The following is a 27,556-nucleotide window of genomic DNA, read 5'->3' as shown; positions in this document are numbered from 1 at the left end:
GCCACCGGCGTCTCAAATGATGTTCAGTGTCTATCCGAAGGGATGTATTAAGCAAGCTGACATTCTCTGGATTTATTTCCTCGCACAGTTCTCTAAAAAACACTGAAATACTCTGTTCCTTTCTTAAGGAAAAACCAACTCACCTAACTTCCCGGGCCAGTTCAGGAGCGTGGACAGTGGTGATCCAGCCCAGGACTGCACATGGGCCGAGCCAGCACTAGAGGAGAGTGGTGCAAAGAGAAAGGTTGAGATGGCAGCAGATCGGAGTTGAAATCGCTGCCCTGAATGTCACTAGGAAAGTTGCCTCAGTTCTCCTCAATCTTAGTTTTCTTATCTGCGAAGTAAAGTCTCAAATGATTCACACTCTCTCTTGGTTTTGTGAAGCTTAGCTGGGATAAAGTACATTATGCACCTAGCATGTAATAGGTTTGCTTACACAAAAGTGAAGTTCTTTTTGTTAACCACAAATTAGACATCTCTGTATCTTACCCTCAATTTTGCTGTGAACCTAAAACAACTGCTCTAAAATAAAACCTTTTTAAAAATGTGGAGAGAGGGGGGGGGGGGCTGGGGCAGAAGCTGGGGAAACCCAATTTGGAAAGGGATCAAGAAAGAGTAATCAGAGAGGCAGAAGGAAAAGCCAGCAGTTACGTTTCAGGATGCTTTTATAATTTCATGAAAGAAGTATATCAATCCGTTCACGCTTCCATTTCTGAGGCCTAGCCCCCCCTCCCCAAAATTTGTTGAATGAATGGAGTAGTCAATAATATCAATTGCTACAGTCTCCTTCCCATGGCCCTTAGTGCCTACCTCTCTAATATCATTTTATGCTTCTCAGTCACTCCTCATTCTCCATATTCCCCTTTTGCTGGCTATTGTAACACTCAAATATGCCAAGTTCTTTCCCACCTTAGGGCCTCCACAAATACTACTCCTCCTGCCTAATATTCTTTTTCCCCAACTCCTCACATGACTGGTTCATAATTTGGTCTCAGTTTAAGTGCAATCTCCTCAGAAAGGCACTCCCTGATTACCCAGTGTTCCCTCCTATCCCATCCCTCTTACTCAATTTAGAAATTATATATTAGTTTGTTATTTTCCTCTCCAACTAGACTGTAAATTCCATTATAGTGTAGATACTTTGTATGTTTTGTTGTTGTTGTTTAATCCTCACCTGTGGATATTTTTCCATTGATTTTTTTTTTAGAGAGAGTGGAGCGGAAAGGGAAAGAGAGAAATATTGATGTGAGAGAAACACATCGATTGGTTGCCTCCTGCATGTTGTTCGCTTGAGGAAAGCTTGTATATAACAGCTACCATTGATCAAGCACCTAACACGTACCAGGTACTTTATAAATACATTATGTCTAGTCTTTAAGCTCTGTAAGGTAAAAATCTTTATCAATGTGACTTTTTAGCAGGCATTTTGGTAAAGAACACCTTTTAGAAGTATAATTAAGGTTAACTTGCAATATATTTCTTTCTATTCAAATAACCAAAGCCAAATCTTGTTTCTGAGGGTTCTCATTATGCAAAGCAATTATCTATCTCCATACCCTAAGGTCCTCTGGGCAGTGAATAATACCTTCTATATACTACCTATTTAGCCCAGAGGTGAGGGAGGAGTTCTGGAGAGAGAAGACGACAGCTTGAACTTGAACTTTTGTCCAAATTCAATAAACCTGTATTAGCAATGCAAATGAGGCAAAGTTGCATAACAGCACTTTGCAAACAGTAAGATAAATTACACCAACTTTGGTATACAATGAAAAGTATCTATTCTGTCAAGCTTCCCCAGTTTCTGCTGGTGGAACTTATCAGGATTCCTTCGTCTTAGCACTCTATTCGTATAGCTAATAGGACACACCCTCCCGTGTACAAAGATAGGAATCATTTTTATCTAGGGTAGCAAGTAACTAAGAGTTTATGCTAGAATACAACCAAACGTAGAACACTATGGTAAACTACCAGCTTGGACGAAATGTAATAACAAAACTCACAAACTTTGAGGTCTCACAGGAACCTTTCTCATCCTAATCATCTTTATCAAATCTTTCCCAAAAGGCGCATAATATAAATTCACCATCACACCTGCTGCCCCCACACTGAGAGCCTTTCCACCTCCACATTCCCTTTATTCCTCCGCTCCTAGCTCCACCACCCGCAGGACCAAGTTCCGGCGCCAGAGGAGGGCGCCCCAAAAATCTTGTCAAAAACACCTCTGCAGAGACTCCGAGCTGTGGTTTCCTACCGAGACAACATGCAAACCCAACTAACGAAAGCGAGCAAAAATTTCTGAGGGACTCGCCCAGCCCCCTTTTATTTCCTCGGGGGCGGAAGCGGAAGTGGGTCATAGAGTTTTCTAGTTCCGGTTTCGGGGCCGCGTTTGGGGCTAGAGCGCCTCTCCTCCGCCGCAGTTCCCCACCACCGGCCGCTTCTACTTCTGGGTGCGGCTTCTGTCATAAAGCGGAGACCTCCCTTCAAATGTGGCGTCGTGGGTCCTTCGCGCCTCGCCTGGGGTCAGCGCGCAAGGACGGGCGCGGGCGGGGTGCTTACCAGCCAGCGGTTGGAGCCAGACCTCGGGTACCGGCCCGCATTAGCACCTCTAATTTCTCAGAACAGGTCGGCTTTTGAGCTCTCGCGATTGGAAGCCCCTGATTCGCAGCTTCCACGATTGCAGCTCGAGAGGACAGACATCCTGGCCCATACCTATCCCCCATAGTCACGTTCTGCCCTGTGAGGTGCAGCATTTACAAGTCACCCCTTTTCCACACAGCACTTCCACCCACGTCTGCGTTAACTTCGTCCTTCCTTGAGACCCGTCCCCTCTGCCTCCAGATGTGGTCTTTTCTCCCCCAGTTCCTGTGAAAATTGAGAATTAGGAGTTTCGGGTATCCAGCAGAAATAGTACTTTTAAGACTGAGCACCCATTGGACACCCCAAACAAGTTCATGCTTACTAGGGGCAAAGTGAAACCCAGTGCACGCAGAAAACTATGGCTGAGCACGGGGCTCACATCACAGCTGCTTCTGTGGATGACCAGCCATCCATCTTTGAGGTGGTAGCACAGGACAGTTTAATGACAGCAGTGAGACCTGCTCTTCAGCATGTGGTCAAGGTAAGGTATTCATTCTTTAAATGGTTTTAGGGACGACTGGGTAAAAACCAAACCAATAATTGGAGTTTATCTTGTAGCCTAGGTTTGAAATTACCAATTAGCACATAATTCACATCCTATAATTCATATAATTTAACGGTTATTGAACCCCTGTTATGTGTAGCGCCCAGAAATGAATGCCCAGCACCGCAGGAAGGATAGGGTAGGCCCCAAAAGTAGTGACCTGTTTAATCTCAAAGTGTAGAACTTAGAGGGTGTGGGGGGAAGGGGAATGCAAATATAAGGCATAGTACCTGTGAAATGGAATGAATTTCATTTATTAATATCTACTTTGCTTTAGGTTCTTGCCGAATCAAATCCCGCCCACTATGGCTTCTTTTGGAGGTGGTTTGATGAAATCTTTACGCTGCTGGATCTTCTGCTCCAGCAGCATTATCTGTCTAAAACCAGTGCCTCATTTTCTGAAAACTTTTACGGCTTAAAGCGGATTGTAACGGGGGACACACACAAGCTTCAGAGACTGGCCAGTGCTGGTCTCCCAAAGAAGCAGCTTTGGAAGTCAATTATGTTCCTGGTTCTTCTTCCCTATCTGAAAGTGAAGCTGGAGAAGCTGGTTTCTAGCCTTAGAGAAGAGGATGAATATTCTATCCATCCTCCTTCTTCCCGCTGGAAACAATTTTACAGAGCCTTCCTGGCAGCCTACCCATTTGTTAACATGGCCTGGGAAGGCTGGTTTCTTGTACAACAACTTCGATACATCCTAGGAAAAGCTCAGCATCACTCACCACTACTTAGTCTGGCTGGAGTTCGGCTAGGTCGACTTACAGTTCAGGATATACAAGCTCTGGAGCACAAAGCAGCTGAAGCCAGCATGATGCAGCAACCAGCCAGGAGGTAAGGCCTTCACATTACCCCAGATCTTTGATTAACAGATTCTAAAATCTTACTTTAATTTTATGAAATCACCTCCTTCAGTCCACATTGAGGTATTTCATAAAATCATAGAAAAATTCTGTGTTCATAAATCAAGGATTCCCATCCTGGTAAGCAACCTCATCATAACTACTACACTTGCTATGGCCAGGCCCTGAGCTAGGTGTTTGTTTTATATACATTATCCCAATCCCCATCCCAACTCATTCATTAGCCCAATTTAACGGCTGAGGAAACTAAGCCCTAGCCAGGGGTGGGCAAACTTTTTGACTCGAGGGCCACAATGGGTTCTTAAACTGGACCGGAGGGCCGGAACAAAAGCATGGATGGAGTGTTTGTGTAAACGAATATAAATTCAAAGTAAAGGAGCGGAGGGGAGAGCAAGAGAACCGGATAGAACAGCCGGATCCGGCCCGCGGGCCGTAGTTTGCCCAAGGCTGCCTAGCAGCTAAGTACCTTGTCAAGGCCACACAGCTAGAAGGTGGCAGAGCTGAGATTCAAGGCAGATCAACACAATTCTCAACTGCTATTAACCACGATGCTATACTGCTTCTAGTTAGTGTTCATGTTCTCCTACAAGTTTAAATATATATATTCCTCAACGCTGCTAAGTTAATTTTTGTTAAGTGAGTTGTTTCTTTTTCTGGATATACTATCTTCCACACATACACAAAAAGGTCTATATAATCAATGTCTCATTAATTTCTTCTCCACACACAAAAACCTCGTCTTTAAAAACAAAGCTTTCCTCCTATGCTCCTAAAATACTGTAAGTCAGAAAGGGAATCATTTAGAGTACAGCCTTAAGGAGACAATACCAGTCTGGCAACTGTTCAGTCCCCAAAACTGAATTGGTGATTCTGATGAAAAGTGTGAGAAATACATTTATATTAGTCACTCTGCAGTTGTACCTCAACAACGTTTCTCCTTTTGCCTCCTTGTTCCATTTTCTAACAGTATTAGTGAGAAGATAAAGTCAGCTCTGAAAAAAGCCGTGGCGGGTGTTGCCTTATCCCTCTCCACTGGCCTGTCTGTCGGTGTATTCTTCCTGCAATTCCTTGAGTGGTGGTACTCATCTGAAAATCAAGAAACCATCAAATCACTGACTGCCCTGCCTACTCCACCACCACCTATACACCTTGACTACAATTCTGATTCTCCCCTGTTACCCAAAATGAAGACTGTGTGCCCACTGTGTCGTAAAACCCGGGTGAATGATACTGTTCTTGCCACCTCTGGCTATGTGTTTTGCTATCGCTGTGTGTTTAGTTATGTGAGGACTCACCAGGCTTGTCCCATCACAGGTTATCCAACAGAAGTACAACACCTAATTAAACTGTACTCCCCTGACAACTGAAAGGGGTTAGCATCTCAACTTGCAGCAAAATTATTGCCCAAAAGGCCACAGGGCTGGTTTTCAGCATGGTACACAGCCTTATTTCGTACTTCTTAGCCTCAATTCATAATTATATGAATTTTAAAAAAGTATATGGATTTCTTTAAAAGGCTATACCCATGGATTTGACCTTCTAACCTGCTCTCTAGGCCCCAACTTAAAGTTAACCAAGCTGATTAGAGTAAGAGAATTGAGGGTTAGTATAGACATGGATAAGAGGATAATCAGTACAGAAGCTTTCCTTAAAGAACAAAGAGGTATAGAAGCTCTCAGGAAAAACCCATGTTAGACCTCATAAAGTGGGTGGTGAAGGGGAAGCAGACCTTTTATTTAGAAAAGTTTTCACCTGCCTATGAGGAAGAGGTTTTATCAGTTTGCAGTGTGAAAAGTGGGCTTTCTCTTTTGAACAATAGCTCCTTTTATATACTGTGACCCATTTGTTATGTAATATCTGCTGTAATTTATCAACTTTTAAAGATTTCTTTATGAGTCTTTCTTGAGAAACTGGTTAAAGGAAAATTAAGGTCAAGTGTATTTGTAGATTTTGGTGAGAAAGCAAAGCTAATAAGCAATGAAGAGATGAAGTAAGCCTAGATGGTGTGGCTCAGTGGTTGAGCATCAACACATGCACCAAGAGGTCGCCGGTTCAATTCCCAGTCAGGGTACATGCCTGGGTTGTAGGCCCAATCCCCAGTGAGGGGCATGCAGCAGGCAGCCAATCTCTCTTATCGATATTTCTAGCTCTCTCCCTCTCCCTCTAAAATCAATAAATATTTTTTAAAAATGAAGTAAAATACTCATCTATGTGTAAAGAAAGGCTCCTTTAATAAGCTCTTTCTCCTTGCTATTAAGAATTTGCTAAACTGGCATGAATTATTCTGGCTATTACTAAAGTTTCTATGAAACGCTTAAATACATTTCAAGAATAAATGTTTTTGGCAATGAACTGTTCCATGTCATGATTGTATAGAAACTGAAAGATTACTTGAGGTGTTTAAAGTAAATTTTTCATTCAGACAACCTTTGACTTCTTGGGGTATTTTTGTATTAATGTGTTTTTTTTGCTAATCCAATAATTGGGGGGAAAGTCCTCTACTCCAACAGCAAAAATTCAGCATTCAGCCTTGTTCGAAATATCTTGTATTAGAAAGACTACAAAAACACTTAAGTTGCCTATGCAGAAAAATTCCTGCCTGGATTGGCAAACTGATGGAAAAATATGGGTTAAAAAAATCATCATGACTAGATGAGGAAGGATGAAAGTAATTTGTAGGTGCCTCTGCTGAGGTAGGTGTTTTCCAATATTTTAACTCATTTTAGCAATTCAAAGGACAAACATTCTCTAATGGCACCACGGTGATAAAATTAAATTCTGAAATGGAACATCCTACAGATTTTAAAATATTAACACTTTTATGAGATGTACCAGTTAATAATGCGGATTTTTTTCAATAGATGGAGTTACACATGTTGATATATATGCGATTTGATATGTATGCTATTTTGTTGTGTTGACAACAAGCTCCAAACCTTATATGTCAAATTTTCTGAAGGTGTTAACATCATAGATATTTTTACGCTTAAAAATGTCCAATTTCGTGCCAAAAGAAGAGCATTTGCGGGAAGTTTTAATTCATTATTTTGAAGAAAAGTGCTGCTGAAATACGGCAAGCTTATGGTGAACATGCTTCATCTCAAGATACTTGTGAACGATGGTTTAAACACTTTAAAAGTGATGATTTCTATGTGAAAGACAAAGAACATCCAGGTCAATTTGAACCATGCTTTGATCATAAAACAACCAGAATGGGCCAGAAGACACAGCAAAGTAATTTTGCTTCATGATAACACACCATCACCCACTTCAAAACCAGTTAAAGGCATGTTAAAAGATCTTGCTGGGAAGTACTAACCCACCCGCTGTATTCACCGGACCTTGCTCCTTCAGATTACCACTTGTTCGGATCGATGGCACACGCACTTTCTAAGCAGCACTTCAAAACGTACGAAGAAGTAGAAAATTGGGTTTCTGAAAGGTTTGCCTCAAAACAAGAAAAGTTCTATTGGAACGGTATCCACAAATTACCTGAAAGATGGGGGAAATGTGTAGCTAGCGATGGACATTACTTTGAATAAAGCACTTTTGATGTTTCTCTGGAAATTACTTTGTGTTTTCTTTGATTACAAAATCTGCATTATTAACCAGTACACCTGGTATGTGTCACTAGAGGCCTGATGCACAAAATTCGTGCAAGGGGCTCAGCCCTCGGAGCCGAGGTGGCTGCCTAGGCCCTCGCAGCCCCAGCCAAAGCCATCTGGAAGGACGTCTGGTCTAATTAGCATATTACGCTTTTATTATTATAGATATGAGTATATGGGATAGTTGCAAGAATTCTTGTTAAATAGCAAGGTTTTACCAAAGCAAATATTAATTTAAAAAACATTTTTAATATAATTTTTAATATAGTAAGTCAATAAGAGAACTGAACCAGATTCAGGATTGAAATAACGTAGTACTCCATGAAGGTATCAAAGCCAGATTTTTCACCTCAACCTAAGAAGGAAAACATGAAAGTATCAGTAAAATTCAAACAAATGCCAAAGAAACACTCATATGCATAATAAAACCAGTATCCAAATAGGCTAGAACATACCGATGTGGGAAAACCATAACCAGACTCAGCTCAGAGAGAAGATTAAGTGATCATACCCTGGTCAGAGCCAACATGGAAGCAATGGCAATACCAGGTCAGACTATACTTCACTCATCATCGCATCATTGCAATTCACCTCCTTGTATTACCTAAGAGTATTTTCACTTCTAAAAAACTTAGGTTTACCCATGAAAAAAAGAAAGGCTTCTTTTTAGATAAATTTAAATTGTAACCATGGGCTTCCAATAAATATGTTACCTTCCACTATGCTTTAGTTTAAGTAACTACTGTACAAAAATGCAAATGTGAACAAGTTTTGTTTGGGGGAGCTTTTTTGTTTTTGAAATACAGGTGAGTGGGTAAGCATTTACAGTTAAAAAAAAACTTTTTTTTTTTTTTTTAATGAACCCAAACACAATGCAAGATAAGATTTCAGATGCCTGCAAAGGGATTTAGAGACAAGTTCTTAAGCAAAATCTTTAGAAAAGATTTTATACTAAATTCTCTTATAAAGTCAACTCCAGTTCATTTATTATATATTTTGATTTACAATCATGCTGCACATAAAGATAAAAACTAGTCACAAATTTGTTATACCGGAATCTCCTATCTTAAGAGTCCAAGACCCAGAGAGGCTATGATTTGCCTAAAATCCATAGCAAATTAACATCAGCTGGAAAGACAACTGAAGTCTGATTACCAGATTTATATTTTTCCACTATCAGCTAAATATAAGGTTTAATTCATTTTCCTCCAGGGCATGAGCAAGATAAAGGAAACAAGGTAAAGCCTGGATAATTCACGACCTGAATAATTAATTTCTGAATGAAAAAGCTGATTGCATTTCATTTATTCTAAATGGCACTTGGTGATATACCATCACTGATATGGTAAAGTACTAGGATCACATGTCAGCATGGTATTGACAGTATCTAACAATTCTGGAGACACCACATGCTTCAGCCATCTATAAGTATCAATAGGTTGATTTTCCATAAAACTGACAATTGGTCTGTGTTTGCCATTTAGCAACTAAACTCCATAAAGACAGGGACACTAACAAAGTGTCTATTTTACAGGGGTTATGTTTGAGCCTTTATCTCATCATCCTCTACACAAATATACTTTCCTAATTTTCTTCCTTAGTACACTGCGCCACCTGGAATGCTTCCCCACCCCTTTCAATCTGGAGAGCGCCTAATTAGTTTTAAAACCTTAGTCACATGTCACCTTCTCTCTCTGTTAAGTGGTCCCTAACTCAGTCATACCCTCCTCTGAGTCCCACAGCACTTTTCCCCACAACACGCATCAAACGCCATTTATTCACGACCCCCCACCTCCCCCATCACAGAGTTCCTAAAGAGCCAGGACTGCGTCTTACTGGCTTTTGCATCCATTACACTCAGAATGGTGCATAGGAGGAGGCTCAATAAATGAGCGTTTAACTCAGTCCATGCACGACCCTCCCTACCAAATCCTAAACTCCTAGATTATAAAGGCATCAGCACAATTTACAAAGCAGACTTACCTCCAACGTTTCACGTAGGTAAGGACCACATCTCAAGCATCTCCAAACCCTCCACCTGCCCGCCCCCACCGCCCGGCTTTTACCTCATGGCGTCCTGCGCAGGACAACCAATGCTTACTTACACATAGGGGACAGTCAAAAATAAATAATATGGTCCAAACCTCACCAACTTCAAGAAAGACAGAAAAGCCGTCCTTTCGGGGAAACACGAGTAAGGCCGGAGCCAGGGCTCACACCAAAGACCCAGGCAGGAGTCCTAAGCCCTATTTGGAAAATCCTAAAACTCCTACGCATTTACAGTTAAAAAAAACTTTTAGACTCTCTCGAGGCCTGCCCAGCCAGCGAAGGCACGGAGCCGACAGCTGGCCTTCCAGCCCTCCCTCTATGATAGCAGCTCCCCTCTTCCCACCGGCCTCCGCCTCCAGGCCCCGCCGGCATCCCACCACCCAGTGCGGCCTTTGCCAGACAACCAATCCCGCGGCGGCCAGCGGGTCACGTGCAAGGAGCAACCAATAGGAGGGCGAGGCGAACGTCAGGGGTGGAGCGGGCCGGCGGGCGGAACCCCCTTTTCCGTCACTTCGTTTCCAGGCGGGCTCCATCTTCAGAGTTGGGACAGGCGCCTTAACAGCAGACTCAGAGCAGTTCTCGCCCGCCCTCGGACCTCAGGACAGCTGTTGTTATCCCGGGTGGTTTCGTCGGTGCCTGGGAAAGGGCTTCGGAGGCAGTTGTGCCCTGGGTTTCCGTTTCCGGGGAGAACTATTGACTGAGTGATCCAACATGGTTTATTGCACTTGTCCGCATGGGCGCGTGAGGGCCAGGGGTTGGGGTGGATTTAGATGAATGTGTCCTTCTCTGTCCAGAGGGAACTTACTGGCTCGTCGGGCTCCTGGATGCTTCCTAAATAAACAAAAGGTGCCGCAAGAAAAGTGCAGCTAAATATCAAAGAAGTGTGAAGGAGAGCAGGAAAGACTTCCCGGAAGAGATGGCACTAGATTTGGGTCTTGAAAGATGGGGAGGTTTGAGAATTAGGAGATTCTGGGAGAAGGAATAATTACCGAATTAAATGAGAATGCATGGGGGGGGGGGGGGGGGGAGCTGACCAAATTTAAAGTTGAAACGTGTAGTGTTTCTCAAAAATTGGTGAGTTAGCAACACCAGGAGGAAACAACAATATAAATGTCTTCCATCAAAAACATCACACAAAAAATAAAAACGCCTGGGATAAACCCAGATTTAGCTGAATCAGATTTCTGGGGTGGAGCCCAAGCATGCATATTTTTAATAAGAGCCCCATGGGTGATCCTGAGGCACACCAAAGTTTGAAAACCAATGATAGTGTTAAGGAAGGAGGATGATAGGAAAGTTGAAAAACGGGTTAAGACTTTGTTAAGGATGGTGCTTGCTGGCTGTGTAGATTAGACTACTCTGGAGAATGATTTAAAGATTGAGGTCCCAAGAAGACAGGTGATCAGAGCTGTACTTTAGAAAATTCAACATGCAACTGTGTTTTTCAATTAATTGAAGGAAGCTATTGAAAGGGATTGCAATGGTTCAGGTGAGAACTAATAGCCTAAATTAGGCCTGTGGTAGTGGAAATGGAGAGGTAGCATGTGATAAGCAGCATGAGGATTGTGATGAGTGTTGGACAGGGTTGGGTAGAAGGACATGAAAAAATAAAAAGGAAGAATGGAGAAAAACGAAGGGTCTTTTGTACCAGACCTACCAAGGAACTCCAGTGTACTTTAAAGATGGGAGGTTAGACAGTGAAGAGACTGCCTTGCCCTGGCCGGGTGGCTCAGTTGATTGAAGCATGGTTCCATACACCAAAAGGCTGTAGGTTTGATTCCCAGTTGGGGCACGTATCTAGGTTGTGGGTTCGATCCCAATCCCTGAGCACCTACAGAAGGCTTCCTCCCTCTCTTCTCCCCCTCTCTTGCTCCCTCCCTCTCTAAAATCCATTAAAAAAATAAAAATGCTTAGAACCCAACATCTAGAAATCTTTTTTAAAAATAGAAATGGTGCCTTTGCATGTGCTGTTTTCTCTGCATCTCCATCTCCCTTCCTCAGTCTGGTGCATTTTTATTTGCAGGTTCCAGTTTATATACCATCTCAATTATGAAGTCTTATTCTCACAAGCATAGTTATTGTCACAACTCAGAACACCCAGAGAAAACACTGTTCGTACATTTCTAGCTCTCCAGAGGGGCACTATAGTGTAGTGGTCATGCATATGGACTATATTTGTAAGCATCACACTCAGTGCCAGACATAAGATTTCAACACCTTAGGTACTTAAATGAAAGAATGAGTGAAAGTTCAGAGACCCAGAGTTAGGTAGTGTGACTTGATGGAACTAGCATTTTTGTTCTGGGTCACTGTTGTCTACAATCTTTGAATTATCTCTGTGGATGAATTTAGGAGGGAGGTTGGTATTTGTATTAGTTATGGCTGTGCCATAACTATGCTGATAAATTGAAATTCTTAATAAACATATCTGAAATAAATTGGGACTCTAGTTCTTAGCCAATTGTGAATAGAATGGCCAGCTCACTTTCCCAAGACCTAGGAAGAAGCACTGTCCAAGCTAATAATTTCAAATTACTTTATAGCATGGACATTTGATGTGAGATCCTCCCTGGTGTGATAACCTATAACTATTTATAACCAGGGGACTTAACTAAGGAACTTTGAAGAAGGAAGAGAAACTCTCTTTGCTCATCTTTCACATTTTTCCCTCCTTCTGATTTGGTCCCCTATAGTGCATTGAAGAATAAGGAAACCACAATCTGGCTCCTGGTTCTCCTGTCCAAATAATGTCCTTCCTGTGGACCGGGAAGAAAAGGGGGAGATACTTAGGTAGAGTTCTGATTTTGAAGACTCCAAAACTTGAAGGCAGAATCCCAAAGGTGAAAGGCAGTGAAAGGAGCAGGAACATTTGTATTAGACAAACCTGCCTTTGAACTCCATCTCTTCCACTTACTGGCCATGTAATCTCAGTTTCTTCATAGTGTTAAAAGCTCCCACCTTGGTCCCTTGTACCAAAATGCACATGTCCAGTAATGAATGGTCATTTTTATCTTTCTAAAAGTAAAGGGAGATTGCAATGTGAGTGTGAGGCTGGGAATTAAGGTTGGTGGTAGAATTAAAAGGCTGAATTTAGAAGTGAAGTTAATGAAAATCAGTTAAAAGTTGAGGCCGAGGGCAGGCTTTTAGAGTTTATGGTGCTACTGTGCTGATTATAGCATCCATTCTGCCTCCTATCCTGAAACTCTATTCAGCCAACATGTATAAAGGGTAATGCCAGCAAAGCAGAACTTCATAGGAATGTAACCTCAATTAATAATAATAATAATAATAACCTAGGGATGTCCAGAAACCTATTTAAGAATGTCATTTCATCATAAACAAATTGAAGTGGAAACACAGAATTGTTTGATACTTCAATTTAGGAGATGCATATATTAGTTTTCTGTGGCTGCTATAACAAATTACCACAAACTTGGTTACTTAAAAAGCAGAAATTTATTTTCTCACAGCTATGCGTCTGACACCAGTTTTATTGGTCAGAAATCAAAATGTTGGCAGGGCTGTGCTCCCTAGAACAGAGGTGGGGAGCTGTAGGGAATCATTCATTTCTGCCTCTTCCAGCTTTCAGTGGCTGCCCCATTTCTTGTGGCCACAGCAATCTCTGACTCTAGGTCACACACTGCCTCCTCCTCTTTTGTGTGTATCAAATCTCTCTGCCTCACTTAGAAGAACAATTATAATTGGATTTAGGGCCCACCCAGATAATCCAGGATAATTGCCCCATCCCAAAATTCTTACTTAATCACATCTACAAAGTCTGTGTTTTCTCATAAGGTAACATTTGCAGGTTTATAATAACAACAATAATGATAACAAGAATTGGTGGCTATTATACAGTACAGCCTAGTTCAAGAAGCTTTATCCAGTTTAACCAGCACTTCCAAGTGAGATAGCTGTTATCTTTTTTTTTTTTTAATTTAACTATAAAACAAGTCATTCACCCTAACTGGTTTGGCTCAGTGGATAGAGCATTGGACTGCAGAATGAAGAGTCCCAGGTTCAGTTTTGGTCAAGGGCAGATGCCCGGGTTGCAGGTTTGATCCCCAGTGGGGGGCATGCAGGAGGCAACTGAGCAATGATTCTTTTTCATCATTGATGTTTCTATTTCTCCCTCTCTTCCTCTCTGAAATAAAAAAAATATATATTTTAAAAAATAATAATCCTATATAATAAAAGCCCAGTGACTGAACAGCAGAGCGACCAGAATGACCAGTCAACCAGTCACTATGACATGCACTGACCACCAGGGGGCAGACACTCAACGCAGGAGGCTGATGAGCATTTGGCAGGCAGGCAAGCAAGCGCTTAGGGGCAATTGAGCAGGCAGGAGGCAAGTGGTTGGGGCAATCAGGCAGGAGCGAACGGTTAGGGGAAGATCAGGCAGGCAGTTGGGCCAGTGGTTAGGAGCCAGAAGTCCCAGATTGCGAGAGGGATGTCCAAATTGGGAGAGGGTGCAGGCTGGGCTGAGGGACTGCCTCCCCGCCCCCCTCCGTGCACAAATTTCGTGCACCTGGCCTCTAGTTTTAAAATAAAATGAATGTAGAGCTTTGAAATGAAATTGACCAGGACAGGAGGTGCTTGTATGATGTATGGAAATGACACCCAGTCCCTTAGAAGTGGGCAGTTTAACTTTGGCTCTCACTTGAAAACCCCTGAATCTTCCCATTACTACCTAATTCACTCCCAGAAGTCAAACTGCAGCCTGCTAATCTGCCCTGTCATAGGGTTTTCTTGAGTCCTTATCAGCCTTCCTCAGTGGGTCAATGTTATGAAGACTGGGAGAGTCTGGCAGGGCTCCTGCTCCTCCCAGGCTGATATCGAAGAGCCACAGGACTGTGACAGAAAGCAAACATTCAGACCAAAGCCAGATGTGGAACTGAAACAACAAGAAGAGAAGCAAGAGTATCAGGTAAAAAAAAATTTTTTTTTTCATTTTAAAAACCTCATCCATCTCATCTTAAGTGCAGTTTATGTCTAGAGGTATGAAGGGCTTAGTAAAATAATAGCTACAGGACGATGAGCGAGAAGTTTTGGGAAAAGCGGAAAGGATATTCATATGGAGCTTGAATCTCAGAAAGCATTGTATTTATCAGTTGTTAACAGCATTAGTAACATCAGTGAGACTTGGGAGTCATGATAGTACAGTCCTGCTAGTTCAAAAGCAATTAGATTTGTCCTGTGAATCCAGCATGTGGAAATTATAGGGAGACAAATTACAGTTGAAAATGAGGGAAACCCTTTCTAACAGAGCTTTCAGAAAATAGAAGGGACTAATTTGATAGGTCATAAGTTACTCCTCACTGGAGGTGTTCAAGCAGTTGCTGGAAAGCAATTTGTTGGGAGTTGGGAATATTATACAGAGATTTTAAGAATCAGATGGATGGTTGGACCTGAAGATCTTTTAAGTCCTTTCCAACACTTCTGTGACTCTATGACATGAATAGAATGTTAATCAGAAGTTTCTCTGAAGAGCCAGGCATTTACATTTACCTGCTCACATATGGAAAAAAAAAATCATGTTGATTCTGGTATACCTGGCAGAAGTGAGAAGGCAACCATAAGCGAACTATGGCAGAAGAGGATATATGTCCTGTTGAATGCCTGCTTTTTTCCCTCTTCATGGGCATAAACAACACCCACATGGCCTCTACTTTGCAAAGATTACAGGAAGAATTTTGGTTTGGGTTAGTAAACATCTTATTTTGCAGTTAACAAAAGCTAAGGGAGCCATGTCTGAAATATTTGCTTCAGAGCCCTGATTTCTATTTAGATGGCTATTCTCTGATCTGAGAAGCATAAGGAGGTTGATCACAGTTTATCAACTATGTCCCGAAGGCTCATGTTTTTTCCAAGTCTTAAAGGTTCCCACAGCACAGGGCAGAACTATGAGGAGGGAAATGCCTCCTAGGAAAATGCCTGTATCACACTATATATGAAGAAATGCACTTTTAGAAGAATGTTTGAAAAGATAAAAAGAGCCCAGCCTGTGTGGCTCAGTGGTTGAGCATGGAGCTATGAACCAAGAGGTCATGGTTGATTCCCGGGCAGGGCACATGCCCAGGTTGTGGGGCGTGCAGGAGGCAGCCAATCAATGATTCTCTCTCATCATTGATGTTTCTAACTCTCTCTCCCTCTCCCTTCTTCTATGAAATCAATAAAAATATATTTTTTTAAAAAAAGAGAAGACTTAACAAAAAAGATAAAAAGAATTCTGCATTTGATATCAATTGACAGTCTTTCAGGGATAGAATAAAGCTTTAAAAATGTACAAAATAGCACGTAAAGAATACCAAGTGTTACGCTTGTTTATACAGCAAGATCTCTACATCACATATATTATTAAACTACACTCCCTTAGTTCTCTATCACCCCATTCCTTTTGCTTTGAATTAGAAATAGGAGCATCTTCTGATTTCAATTTCTAAGTCTGCATATTCTCTAATAACTTAACTTTGGTTCCTGTCCCAAACCATGCCTTTTTTTTTTCCCCATGACTTTTATAATATGTGGGCTCACTGATGGCATTTCCTGATTTTAAATTTAAAAATGGCTAAAAATTTTAGCACTGTAAATTTTCCATTATAGCAAAATATTAAAAATTTACCTTTAACTATGCCCGTTCATGCTGGGAAGGCTAAGGATTTTGATGAAGTTGTTAGAAAACAGTGATATCAAATATTATTTCCACCTGGCCATTGTTGCCCAGTGGTTGAGCGTCAACCTATAAACCAAGAGGTCACAGTTCACCCTAACTGGTTTGGCTCAGTGGATAGAACATCGGCCTGCGAACTGAAGGTTCAATTCTAGTCAAGGGCATGTACCTTGGTTGCGGGCACATCCCCAGTAGGGGGTGTGTAGGAGGCAGCTGATGGATGTTTCTGATGTTTCTCTCTCATTGATGTTCCTAACTCTCTATCCCTCTCCCTTCCTCCCTGTAATAAAATCAATAAAATATTTTTTTTTTTTAAAAAAAAGAGGTCACCGTTCAATTCCCAGTCAGGGCACATGCCCAGGTTGCATACTCGATCCCCATTAGGGGCCATGCAGGAAGCAGCTGATCAATAATTCTCTCTCATCATTGATGTTTCTATCTCTCCCTCTCTCTTTCTCTCTAAAACCAATAAAATATATTCAAAAAATATTATTTCTGTGTTAAAATGTATGTCCAGTAATTTATAGCTTTGAAGAAAATATTGTAATCTCTGGAATTCTTGTTAATGTAGAAACAACATTTCTGTCCTGCTTATTTATTGGGACCCCTTTCTGTTATTGTTTTGAGCACACAGGGGCTGCTGAGATGGAAAGTCTCCAGACCAATACGGAAATGCTCTATCCTGAGATAATTGTGGACGTGGGCACAGTGACTTTTGGAGAAGAGAACAGGAAGAAGATGACCAATAACCAGTTGAAAAGAAATGAGAATTCTAAAATCATCCAAGCCGCCTGTGCACTGTTAAATTCTGGAGGGGGTGTGATTAAAGCGAAGATTGATGATAAAACTTACAGCTACCGATGCCACGGGCTGGGACAGGATCTGGAGACTTCTTTTCAAAAGCTCCTTCCTTCAGGTTCACAGAAATACCTTGACTACATGCAACATGGGCACAATCTCTTGATTTTTGTAAAGTCATGGAGTCCAGATGTTTTCAGCCTCCCCCTAAGGATCTGTAGCTTGCGTTCCAATTTATATCGGAGAGATGTGACTTCCGCTATAAACCTGAGTGCTAGCAGTGCCCTAGAACTTCTCAGACAGAAGCAGTCTAGAGCCCAAAGAGGAAGACTCAGGGTGAAGGAGCTGCATCCTCAGAAGGTTCTTGACAGACACATTCAGGAAGAGGAAGATATGAGGCTGTCTGCTTCAGAATTTCTTAAAAAGGACAAACTCATGTATAAAGAGAAACTCAACTTTACTGAGTCAACACATGTTGAGTTAAAAAGGTTCACCACCAAAAAGATTGTCCCTAGGATTAAAGAAATGTTGCCTCATTACATTTCTGCATTTGCCAACACCCATGGGGGATACCTAATTATTGGGGTAGATGATAAGAGCAAAGAAGTGTTTGGATGTAAGAGAGAAAAAGTGAACCCTGACTTATTGAAAAAGGAAATAGAAAACTGCATAGAAAAACTGCCTACATTCCACTTCTGCCATGAAAAGCCAAAGGTGAATTTCACTACCAAAATCTTGGATGTATACCAAAAGGATGTCCTGTATGGTTATGTCTGTGTTGTTCAAGTGGAGCCCTTCTGCTGTGTGATATTCACAGAGGCCCCAGATTCGTGGATCATGAGGGGCAATTTGGTTGCAAGGCTGATGGCAGAGGACTGGGTGGCTATGATGATGGATATTCCACCAGGTAAAGCAGAATAGAAGCCATTATTCAGTCAGCAGGGAGTAAGCCCCTTCTCTGCCTTCTGTGGATAGTTGGTCAGATATTTTTTAAAATATGTTTTTTATTGATTTTAGAGAGGAAGGGAAAGGGAGAGAGACATAGAAACATCAATGATGAGAGAGAATCATTGATCAGCTGCCTCCTGCACACCCCACTCTGGGGATCTAGTCCATAACTGGGGCATGTGCCCTGACCAGGAATTGAACCATGACCTCCTGGTTCATAGGTCAATGTTCAACCACTGAGCCACGCTGGCTGGGCTGGCCAGATATTTTACTTAAAGAACAGAAAGCAGTTTTGCTTAAAAATATTCTCCCATTGCCCTGGCCAGTGTTCTCAGTAGTTAGAATGCCAGGCCATGCACTCAAGGATTTGGTTGGATTCCCAGTCAGGGCACATGCCCAGGTGGCAGGCTTGATCCCCAGTGGGAAGCATGCAGGAGGCAGCCAATCAATGATTCTCTCTCATCATTAATGTTTCTATACCTCGCTCTCTCCCTTCCTCCCTGAAATCAATAAAAATATATATATAAAAAAATTCATCAGTAATCTCACTCTAAAGATGATATTTCAAAGGCAAATTGTTTAAGAAGTACTCTTCACTAATTCTTTCAAGGAAAGTTTGTTGACAATTCTGAATTGTTTCAGTAACATTAGGAACTAATACCTCCAATCACTGGACTTGGGGCACCATCAAGTGGAGAAAAGCTGATGCAAAAGGAGATGCTGGGGCAGGAGATAGGGGAGAGGGTAGCGAGGGGGGGGGGGGAGGGGGAGAGACTCCTAGTGTTTTCACTTCCCTTACAGTTTTGCTCAGAATCAGCCCTGGTGATTTCTAAGCAATCCATAGAGGACTTACAGCCTGAACGCAGCTTATCAATTTGCCTTCGTGGTTAATATGTTCCAAATTTGATAAAAGAAGCTTGGATCAAGCCTTAAGTGATTATTCTTTCTCTTGTCCTAAATTGGTTTGAGTTTAAACACACACACGCACACACACACACACACCCCAAACTAGAGATCCTGTCATTTCCTATTCCATCCAAACCTTGGATGGGGACTTAAACAACTATAACAATATAAAAAATATATAGTGTGCTTAACTTTTTCTGACCTCACTCCCTCTAGAAGCCTTTTCCTCTTAGAAATGACCTGGAATCAGAATATTAGAGTTGGAATGAATCTTAGGGATCACCTTACCCTGACATGAGGGAGGAATGACTTGCCCTGCAGGAGTCCCCAGACTTCCTTTCTTACATATGTGAATGGTTTGAGGCCTAGAAAGTGTGAGAGCAGCTCAGCACCATGCAAATTGCATGCCAACAGTAGGAGGAAATTAAAAAGTGCTTTTCATTTTTCGTCTGAAACAACTCTCCACGTATTCATTTGTTTAGCTCCCTCCAGTTTGGCCACAGACTACAGCCTTCCCCCGATTTCACCAGCTTCATCTGCACTAAGAAGCTCATCATATCCTATGAAAGTCCTGGAATTTAAGGAGGTTCTACAACAACGTTTGTTTCCAGGTATTTCCTTCTTATTTCTTTTTTAAAATTATGTTGGAAGGAATTGTTAGCAACTAATCCAAATTTTTCTCCTTAGAGAGAAGGTCAAGTGTAGGACTTAGCAAACATAATGGTCCCAAAATAATATATATGGCTAACTCTTGTTTCCCAGTCATCAGATTCACACAGTATTTCTCTGTGCTTTGGGGCTTCCAGTCATGTATGGCTTTTGTTTCCTAAATTTGAGAGAATTTGGGAATCATCCTAAATCCCTCATGTCTATATCACAAGAGAATTGCCCCCTGGCTTTCCAATACAGAAGGAGGTGAGCCATGGGGTTCTATGGCAGAGTTTCTCAGCCTTGGCACTATTGACATTTGGGTCAGCTAATTGTTTGTTGAGGGGGCTGCCCTGTGCACTGTAGGATGTTTAGCACCATTCATGGCCTCTACCCACTAAATTCTAGTAGCATCCCTCCAGCTGTGACAATCAAAAAATTTCCAGCCCTTACCTCTTTGGCTCGGTGGATAGAGCGTTGGCCCGCGGACTGGGGGGTCCTGGGTTTGATTCCGGTCAAGGGCATGTACCTTGGTTGCGGGCTGGATCCCCAGTGGGGGTTGTGCAGGAGGCAGCTGATCGATGTTTCTCTCTCATCGATGTTTCTAACTCTCTATCTCTATCCCTTCCTTTCTATAAAAAAAAAAAAAATCAATAAAAATATATTTTAAAAAAAATTTCCAGCCCTGGCCAGTGTGGTTCACTTGGTTGGGCGTCGACCCTTGTACTGAGAGAGAGGTTGCTGGTTCCATTCCCGGTGGGGGCACATGCCCTAGGTTGTGGGTTGGATCCCAGGTGGGTGGTGTGCAGGAGGCAGTCGATCTATGGATGTTTCTCTCTCTCTAAAAATTCAATAAACGATGCTTTTAAAAAATGTCCAGATATTACTAAATACCCCAGGATGTGTGTGTGTGTGTCAAAATTGCCACATTAGAATCATTGTTTTAAAGGAATGTTCTTAGTTCTCCCAAAGGCATCAGGTTCACACACACACACACACACACACACACACACACACACACGCGCACCCTCAACAGGAAGGAGGACTTCCTAGCAATAGTGGACCATTTGGGGCTGAGGAGACAGTGCCAGGAAGCTGTTCTGTGAAGACCCCTCCTTGACTGCCCTCCCCTGTATGAGAGTTGCCAACAGCAGGAACTTCTTAGCCCTGGCCTGTGAAGAGGAGGTGCTTTCTTTGCAGACAGGGATCTTATAGTTCCAGAACTAGACTCATTTCTTCCTATGATGTTGCAGGAATACTTATAATATGCTTTTGTACATTTTAGTAACTTCTATCCCTTGAATTTTCAGTGACACAGGAAGAGATACAATTTAAACCAGAATCCCTTTGTAAGACGCTGTTCTCAGATCATAAAGAACTGGAGGAATTCATGAAGACTCAGATACGTCCTGTCTCGCAGGGGATTGTGATATTTTCTCGAAGCTGGGCTAGTGATATTGGCTTAAGGAAAGAGCAGAACGTCTTGTGTGACGCTCTCCTAATAGCGGTGAACAGCCCCTTGGTACTCTATACAATCTTGATACACCCCAGTGGGACCGAAGGGCCTGAGTATGCCCGAAACACTGCTCGTCAGTTAAAGCAGAAACTGGGAACTGTTGGTGGTTACACAGGGAGAGTGTGTGTCATTCCGAGACTGCTGCACCTGCCGGGCACACAGTCTAGACCCTGCGGAATCCCTGTGCACTACCCTCAATCCTACCAGCTCGCTAACGAGGAGGAAATGGAAGACTTGCTGCAGGCCCTTATCGTGGTGGTCTTGCTGTGCTCTCGATCCCTTCTGAGTGACCGGCTGGGCTGTGAATTTTTCAACTTGCTCATAGAGGAGCAGTGTGAGTTGCTTTCAGAGAGCCTTCAGGAGACACGAGAATTGTTCATCCACTGCTTCCCAGGAAGCAGGAAGACAGCCCTAGCCATAAAGATCATGGAGAAAATCAAGGACCTATTCCACTGCAAACCAAGAGAGATCCTCTACGTTTGCGAACATGACCCCTTAAAGGATTACGTGGCGTGAGTGTTTCACTGACTAAACACAGTAAATGTGTTGAGTCAGTCTTTTCAACAGTATCATCAAAGTAATTTGTGTTACTTACGATTTTGCACTGCCTTAACTAAGTAAGTGCAAGAGCCCAAACCTTGGCAAGTGACCAGGTGGTTGAGCTATAAATGGGTACTTTGCTATTTCCAACCTTCATCATAAATCAGCCAAGTCTGCATACATTTAAGTTTATGTAACTAGGAATAGTTTCTCACAATCTGTGGTCTTAAATGTAAAGAAAAGTAGAAATGAACCTATCTTGCTTTAAGGAAACATTTCTCTTGCTGCTTAATATTTTTTTTTAAATATATATATTTTATTGATTTTTTACAGAGAAGAAGGGAGAGGGATAGAGAGTTAGAAACATCGATGAGAGAGAAACATCGATCAGCTGCCTCCTGCACACCTCCTACTGGTGATGTGCCTGCAACCAAGGTACATGCCCTTGACCGGAATCGAACCTGGGACCTTTCAGTCCGCAGGCCGACGCTCTATCCACTGAGCCAAACCGGTTTCGGCTTGCTGCTTAATATTTTAAAGCCACAGTATATTTCAGTTGATGAGACATTCTAGCTACTAGAAACTTGAATTTAAATACCATTTGATTTTGTTTATAAAATATTTTCATTTGTCTAACTTGTTCTGAATCAATAATTTTAGAAGACATAGAAATCTGCTTCTGATTTAAATCTTTAGCTTTTAATTTAGTAAAAGACATTGGTTGCTTTGTAATTCAGCAAATGAGGGCAAACTCATATTCATTTTTGTCTGGTTTACTTACTTATTCAACAAATCTTTTTGAGTACCATGTATATTCTAGGTACTGTGTACATTGAGTGTTAGTGGGAATAAAGATATTGAAGACCTGACCATAAAGCCCAAAAAGAGGGACAAAAAATAAAATAAGCAATGTGAATATTGTATAATTAGTATGACAGTAAAGATATGCTTATCTTAACTTGAGCTGAAGGTTGGTCAGCAGATACTCCCCAGTGAAGGAGATCCCTAAGAAGGATACACTCTTAAGAAGTCAGTAGGGAAAGTGAATAAAATAAGGGCTTTTTAGGCAAAGGGCACAGCATGTGCAAAGGCATGGATATGCTTAGAGAATCAGAAGGGTAAGTCTGACTAGAGCAGCCTTGGGCAAACTATGGCCCGCGGGCCGGATCCGGCTGTTCTATCCGGTTCTCTTGCTCTCCCCTCCGCTCCTTTACTTTGAATTTATATTAGTTCACACAAACACTCCATCCATGCTTTTGTTCCGGCCCTCCGGTCCAGTTTAAGAACCTATTGTGGCTCTCGAGTCAAAAAGTTTGCCCACCCCTGGACTAGAGCAGTGGGGGTGGGGTATGGTTATGTAGTAGGTGATGAAATTGGAAAGGAGGCAGATGCCATATTATGAAAGATTTGTAAATTGTGCTATGGGTTAAGTTCTTTATTATGCTTTATAGGTAAGTTTAAAAATGCTCCGGTCAAAGGCAAATTCAATTCAACAAGTATCTATTGAACCTTAATGTGAGGAGGATACAGAGAATGGCTGAGAATCAGTGCTTTTCTTCAAGATATCTACACAGTCCAAACTGGAAGAGCAGAACATGAACAGTTGTGATTCAGGGCACAGGAAGTAAAGCCCCAGGGACTGTGTATGTAACATCAGGAAATCTATAGGCACGAGTGATATTACCTGGATCCAAATTAGAGGAGGCAACAATCAAACTTGATTGTTTCTTGCCTCCTCTAAGGTGTTCCTCCTCCTCTGAAATGCTAAAACATACTGTAAAGGGAAACTGAATACGCTAAACAGGGTTATAGCCCTGTAGATTTATTACCCTACTTGACCTATCATGGAACTCAGCAGCCTCTTCATGTTTTCCTTACCAAAATCTAAAGAGGCTTCTGGTTTTGTACTACATGTAAATGGGGTGATGGGATTTGCTTTAGAGGAATTTGTATTTACCCATACCTCTTTTCCTCATAAAAAAGTATGATATGCCTCTAGATAACGGTTCTCTAGCTCTAAGAAGGACAGAAAGAGCTTGTCTTCAGGGATTGTCAAGCAGCAGAAATGGACTACTAACAGAAACAATCACATCTCCTCAGGGTTTATTTCAAAAGTTTCACATGCATATTTAACTAGATAAACCTGAAGAGTAGGGTTTACAATGAAGTATTCTCTCTATCAGGTAACTTGTAAGTAGAGCAGTTTTGTATATTCAGTACACAACTGAATCAATGAATCAACCTCCAGGTGAGAACTAGTCTCTAATTTCAATCCCGAGAGTAATGTGTGCATGGCGTTCCCTGAAACCCGATTCTCTCTTTCATCCTTACAGCCAACAAACCACCTGCCAGGCTGTGACCCGGAAAACCTTCATGCAAGGGGAGTTCCTAAAGATTAAACACATAGTGATGGATGAGACGGAGAATTTCTGCAGTGTATATGGTGATTGGTACAAGAAGGCTAAGGGTATCACCCATCCAGAGGTGAGGGGAGCTGGAAGGAAAAACCTTCACCATGGGGTTCTCTGGCTTTTTCTGGACCCCTTCCAAGTCCATCATGCTGATATCAACGGCCTCCCCCCTCCATCTGCTCAGTTTCCTCGGAAAACAATCACCAAAGGGATCCACTGTTCTCTGGAAATAGCAATGGTCATGAAACAAGAAATGAAGAAGATCAAAGAAAATCCTCCCTCCAACATGTTTCTGGATACGCTGGCACTGTTCAGGGAAGCTGCCTACGAGGAAGCAATGCGTGCCCAGGCTCTTCCTGGGGTGTGTGAAACAGAGACCAACCTGACAATAGAACAAATTGCAAAGTACGTGGCAGAAAGATGTCACAACCTTTTCCAATGTGGTTATCTGCCCAAAGATATAGCAATTCTGTGCAGGAGAGGGGAGGACAGAGGACGCTATGAGTTTGCACTGCTAAAAGCAATGGAATTAATTGAGACCCACAGAGCAGCAGAAGTTGTGTTCAGCCAGGCCTCTGGTGTTTTGGGCAGTCACATCATTTTAGACAGCATTCAGCAGTTTTCAGGCCTAGAGAGGAATATTGTGTTTGGCCTTAGTCCAGAATGCACTCCTTCAGAGGAAACTCATAAGCTCTCCTTTGCCTCAAGAGCCATTAAACACCTCTACCTGCTTTATGAAAAGAGAACAGCCTTCTGAAAATTATTTCAAACAATACAGGAAGCCATAAGGAGCAGAGTCCCTTCTCCCAGGCAGGTGGCAGGTACTCCTTTTCACATATTACAAATGGGAAGATCAAGGCACAATCAGTATGGCAGAGAGCCACAGAATCGTCTCTTGGGACTGATCCTGCCACTGCATTTGCAGTGTCACTGTCCTTTTCCCAGTCCACCTCACCTCCTCAATGTACAGTTACAACAGACTTATAATTGGTCCCCTGCCTCTGGTTTTTCCTTGTCCAATCCAGCTTTCATCCCGTCAACCAAAGATGTTCTTTTCAAACAGAGAACTGATTTTATGACATTCCCTGCTAATGTGTCTTCAGTGAGTCCCTGCAATGTTTAAACCAAGCCATTTTTCAACGCTTTCCGTGATATACCCTGACTTACTCTCTTAACATAGTATTTATTATGCCTTTGCAGTGTTTCTAATGCACCAAGCCTTGCTCACCTATTTTGGGGGTAGGAGGTAGGGTGCCCTTCAGGCTACTTACTTTGACTGGGTCTCTCAGGGTAGTACCTTGGTTGGCACCTCATACTGGCTGTGGGTCTCAAGCTTCATAGGCTCAGAACTTGATTTCCTCTTTGCACCAAGTTTGGATCACTTTCTTGAGGATGGCTTTATGTTAATTAAGCTCACAAAAGACCAAGGCATAACTGACAATGCCTCTCTGTCAATTTACAGTGAGGATTATAGTAATAAGTGGGCCAGATGCTCTTGCTAATCAGCACATGCAGTAGTAACATACGAGGCCAAATTACATAAGCATAGCTTTACAGCAAGGGGGGCTGGTAATATGACCCAAATGTATGGCTTTAAGCTATGACAGACTATTGCAAACACCTCTAAAATAGGGATATTTCCACCATAAGGTCAGATTTACCAAAAAAAGCAAATTTAGAATGCTAAGAGTGACTAGTTGTTCCATATTCTTTGCCTTAAATGATTTTTCTTTCTTTCTGAGCTTCTAAAGTAAACCACCACCTTCCCCTCACTCCTCTCAACACATTACAGTACTTTACTCACATTCATTTTCTACCCGTTAATACTTTCATCTAGACGAGAAACTGCTTCTACCCTGCTACTGGCCTGGGAAGCAGTCTGTCTATCATGGGTCTTTGCACATCCCTAAACTCTCCCATTATGATTTGGTGTTAATTTTATAATTCAACTCTAAGAGTTCATGGGAGCCTGGATGGCAATTCTACCACCTATGGTGCCTATACACATTCTTGGCTCCTGGCTGTGCCTGTGCCATTTTCTCAGCCTTCAAATCCTTTTCTGCTCCCTCTACCTGTTGAAATTCTTACTTGCCAATCAAGTCCTTATTCAAGGCCTTGTTCAATTAAACTTCCATCATTTCCCTAAGTTAAACTTGGTCTTTTCTTTCACAGCCTTTCTATGGCTTAAAAAATGTGTTTAAAGGATAACACCCAACTCATTCTACACTATACCAAAGAAGTAGTTGTTGGCACAGCAGAGTCTATGTAATACCTTCCTATCACGTCTTCTTGCCAATGTATATGCAATATATTAGAAACAAAATCAAAGGTCCCCTTGTCGAGTCAGCTCCCAAAATAACTAAGCCAATCCTGTGCTCTTCAATGCAATTTTGTTTTTCTGTCTGTAAGGTTTTTTAAATTGCTTTGGAATTATTCCTCTTTCTGGACTATTTTTAACTTCTAGAAAAGTTAGGACAACTTTATTAATGCTGGGGAGGCCTCGATGCCGGAGAAAGTATGGAAATATTCTTTTGGCCATAATTTCAGATAAAGCCCATCCCTTTCCAAGAGGTAGGAGAACAGGCAAGGCTTGCAAAGTGCTCTTAGCTGCCTTTCTGAACTGCTCAGACCATCAGACAGGCCAGTGTGAATTGTCCTCTCCAGAGAACCTTTCTCTTACCTCCTTGTCACACCAATTACTTGATGTTATTCCTTTATATCTTTCCTTGGGGGTCTCAGGGTACTTTTAGGTGGGATAAATGAAGTTCAACTAATTCATTTTTGATGATGCAAAAGATACCAGTGTGCTAACATTTGGATAATGGGAGAAGTGTGAATTCTCTAAAAATAATTTAAAGGATCAAAAGTGGAGGGGGATTGTGGGAGTGAAGAGAACAGGGAACTGCTATACAGTATATTAATCATAAACCTCAGGACCATTTAACTTTTTAAACTATATGCATGCATTATGTAATTTTTGATAAAATAATTTATTTTTAAAGTAATTGTTTTAAAATAATTGTTTTAATTTGAGAGTGCTTGTCAGTTCTCAGTCTACTAAAACAGCTCAGACAGGTTTAAAGGCCTAACCCAGTGATTCTCAACCCTGGATGCTCATTATGATGGTCTGAGGAACTTTAAAAATACCAGTGATCCAGCCAGACACCAGACCAATTAAATCAGAATCCTTGGGCATGGGCTTGGACATTGGTATTTATTAAAAGTTGTCCAGATGATTCTAATTTGCCACCAGGGTTTAGAACATGGGACCCATCTCCTAGTCCAGTGGTCGTTAAACTGCGGCTCATGAGCCGCGGTTTGCCGCTCTGTTGACTAATGAGTTTGCCGACCACTCTCCTAGTCTGTTCTTTCTACCCTCAAATAGACGTGTACACACTTCTCTTCCCATTAGATTGTGAGA

General features: G+C 41.9%; 3 protein-coding genes across 6 annotated transcripts in view; 2 read left to right on the top strand and 1 right to left on the bottom strand.

Annotated features, from left to right (window-relative positions):
• The window catches only part of AP2B1 (adaptor related protein complex 2 subunit beta 1), a 114,675-nt gene extending 104,600 nt beyond the window's left edge, over window positions 1-10,075 (bottom strand). For 2 of the 4 annotated variants that reach the window (XM_080682044.1, XM_080682048.1), the window contains exons 1-2: window positions 9,796-10,036; window positions 144-217 (exon numbers count right to left, since the gene is read on the bottom strand). The gene's annotated coding sequence lies outside the window, so the exon portion shown is untranslated. Of the gene's footprint in view, window positions 1-143; window positions 218-4,962; window positions 5,029-9,629 lie in introns of those variants that run through there. The other 2 variants (XM_080682045.1, XM_080682046.1) reach the window with 2 other exon arrangements.
• On the top strand, window positions 2,389-7,609 carry PEX12 (peroxisomal biogenesis factor 12). The gene is made up of 3 exons (XM_080682049.1): window positions 2,389-3,118; window positions 3,459-4,012; window positions 5,009-7,609. Exons 1-3 carry the CDS (start codon window positions 2,996-2,998, stop codon window positions 5,406-5,408), a joined length of 1,077 nt encoding a protein of 358 aa, XP_080538175.1. The 5' UTR covers window positions 2,389-2,995; the 3' UTR covers window positions 5,409-7,609.
• Window positions 10,076-14,484: 4,409 nt separating the features above from the next.
• LOC308254693 (protein SLFN14-like) lies at window positions 14,485-24,892 on the top strand (the record flags this gene model as incomplete). Its single annotated transcript, XM_080681051.1, has 5 exons — window positions 14,485-14,625; window positions 16,996-18,073; window positions 19,503-19,631; window positions 20,979-21,696; window positions 24,058-24,892. The coding sequence occupies 5 exons, from the start codon at window positions 14,485-14,487 to the stop codon at window positions 24,890-24,892; spliced, it is 2,901 nt and encodes a 966-aa protein (XP_080537177.1).
• Between the last annotated feature and the right edge of the window lie 2,664 nt (window positions 24,893-27,556).

Source organism: Plecotus auritus (assembly GCF_963455305.1).
Source record: "Plecotus auritus genome assembly, chromosome: 7".
Taxonomy (NCBI): domain Eukaryota; kingdom Metazoa; phylum Chordata; class Mammalia; order Chiroptera; family Vespertilionidae; genus Plecotus; species Plecotus auritus.
Note: the sequence above shows the minus strand (reverse complement) of the source record. Positions and strands in the feature narration are given on the sequence as shown.

What these genes read in the sequence shown, in the direction of transcription:
- PEX12 (XM_080682049.1), top strand. Translation starts at nt 2,996, where the DNA reads ATGGCTGAGCACGGGGCTCACATCACAGCTGCTTCTGTGGATGACCAG. An exon ending in CTCTTCAGCATGTGGTCAAG is followed by an intron (nt 3,119 to 3,458) that starts GTAAGGTATTCA and finishes ACTTTGCTTTAG; the next exon opens with GTTCTTGCCGAATCAAATCC. An exon ending in ATGCAGCAACCAGCCAGGAG is followed by an intron (nt 4,013 to 5,008) that starts GTAAGGCCTTCA and finishes ATTTTCTAACAG; the next exon opens with TATTAGTGAGAAGATAAAGT.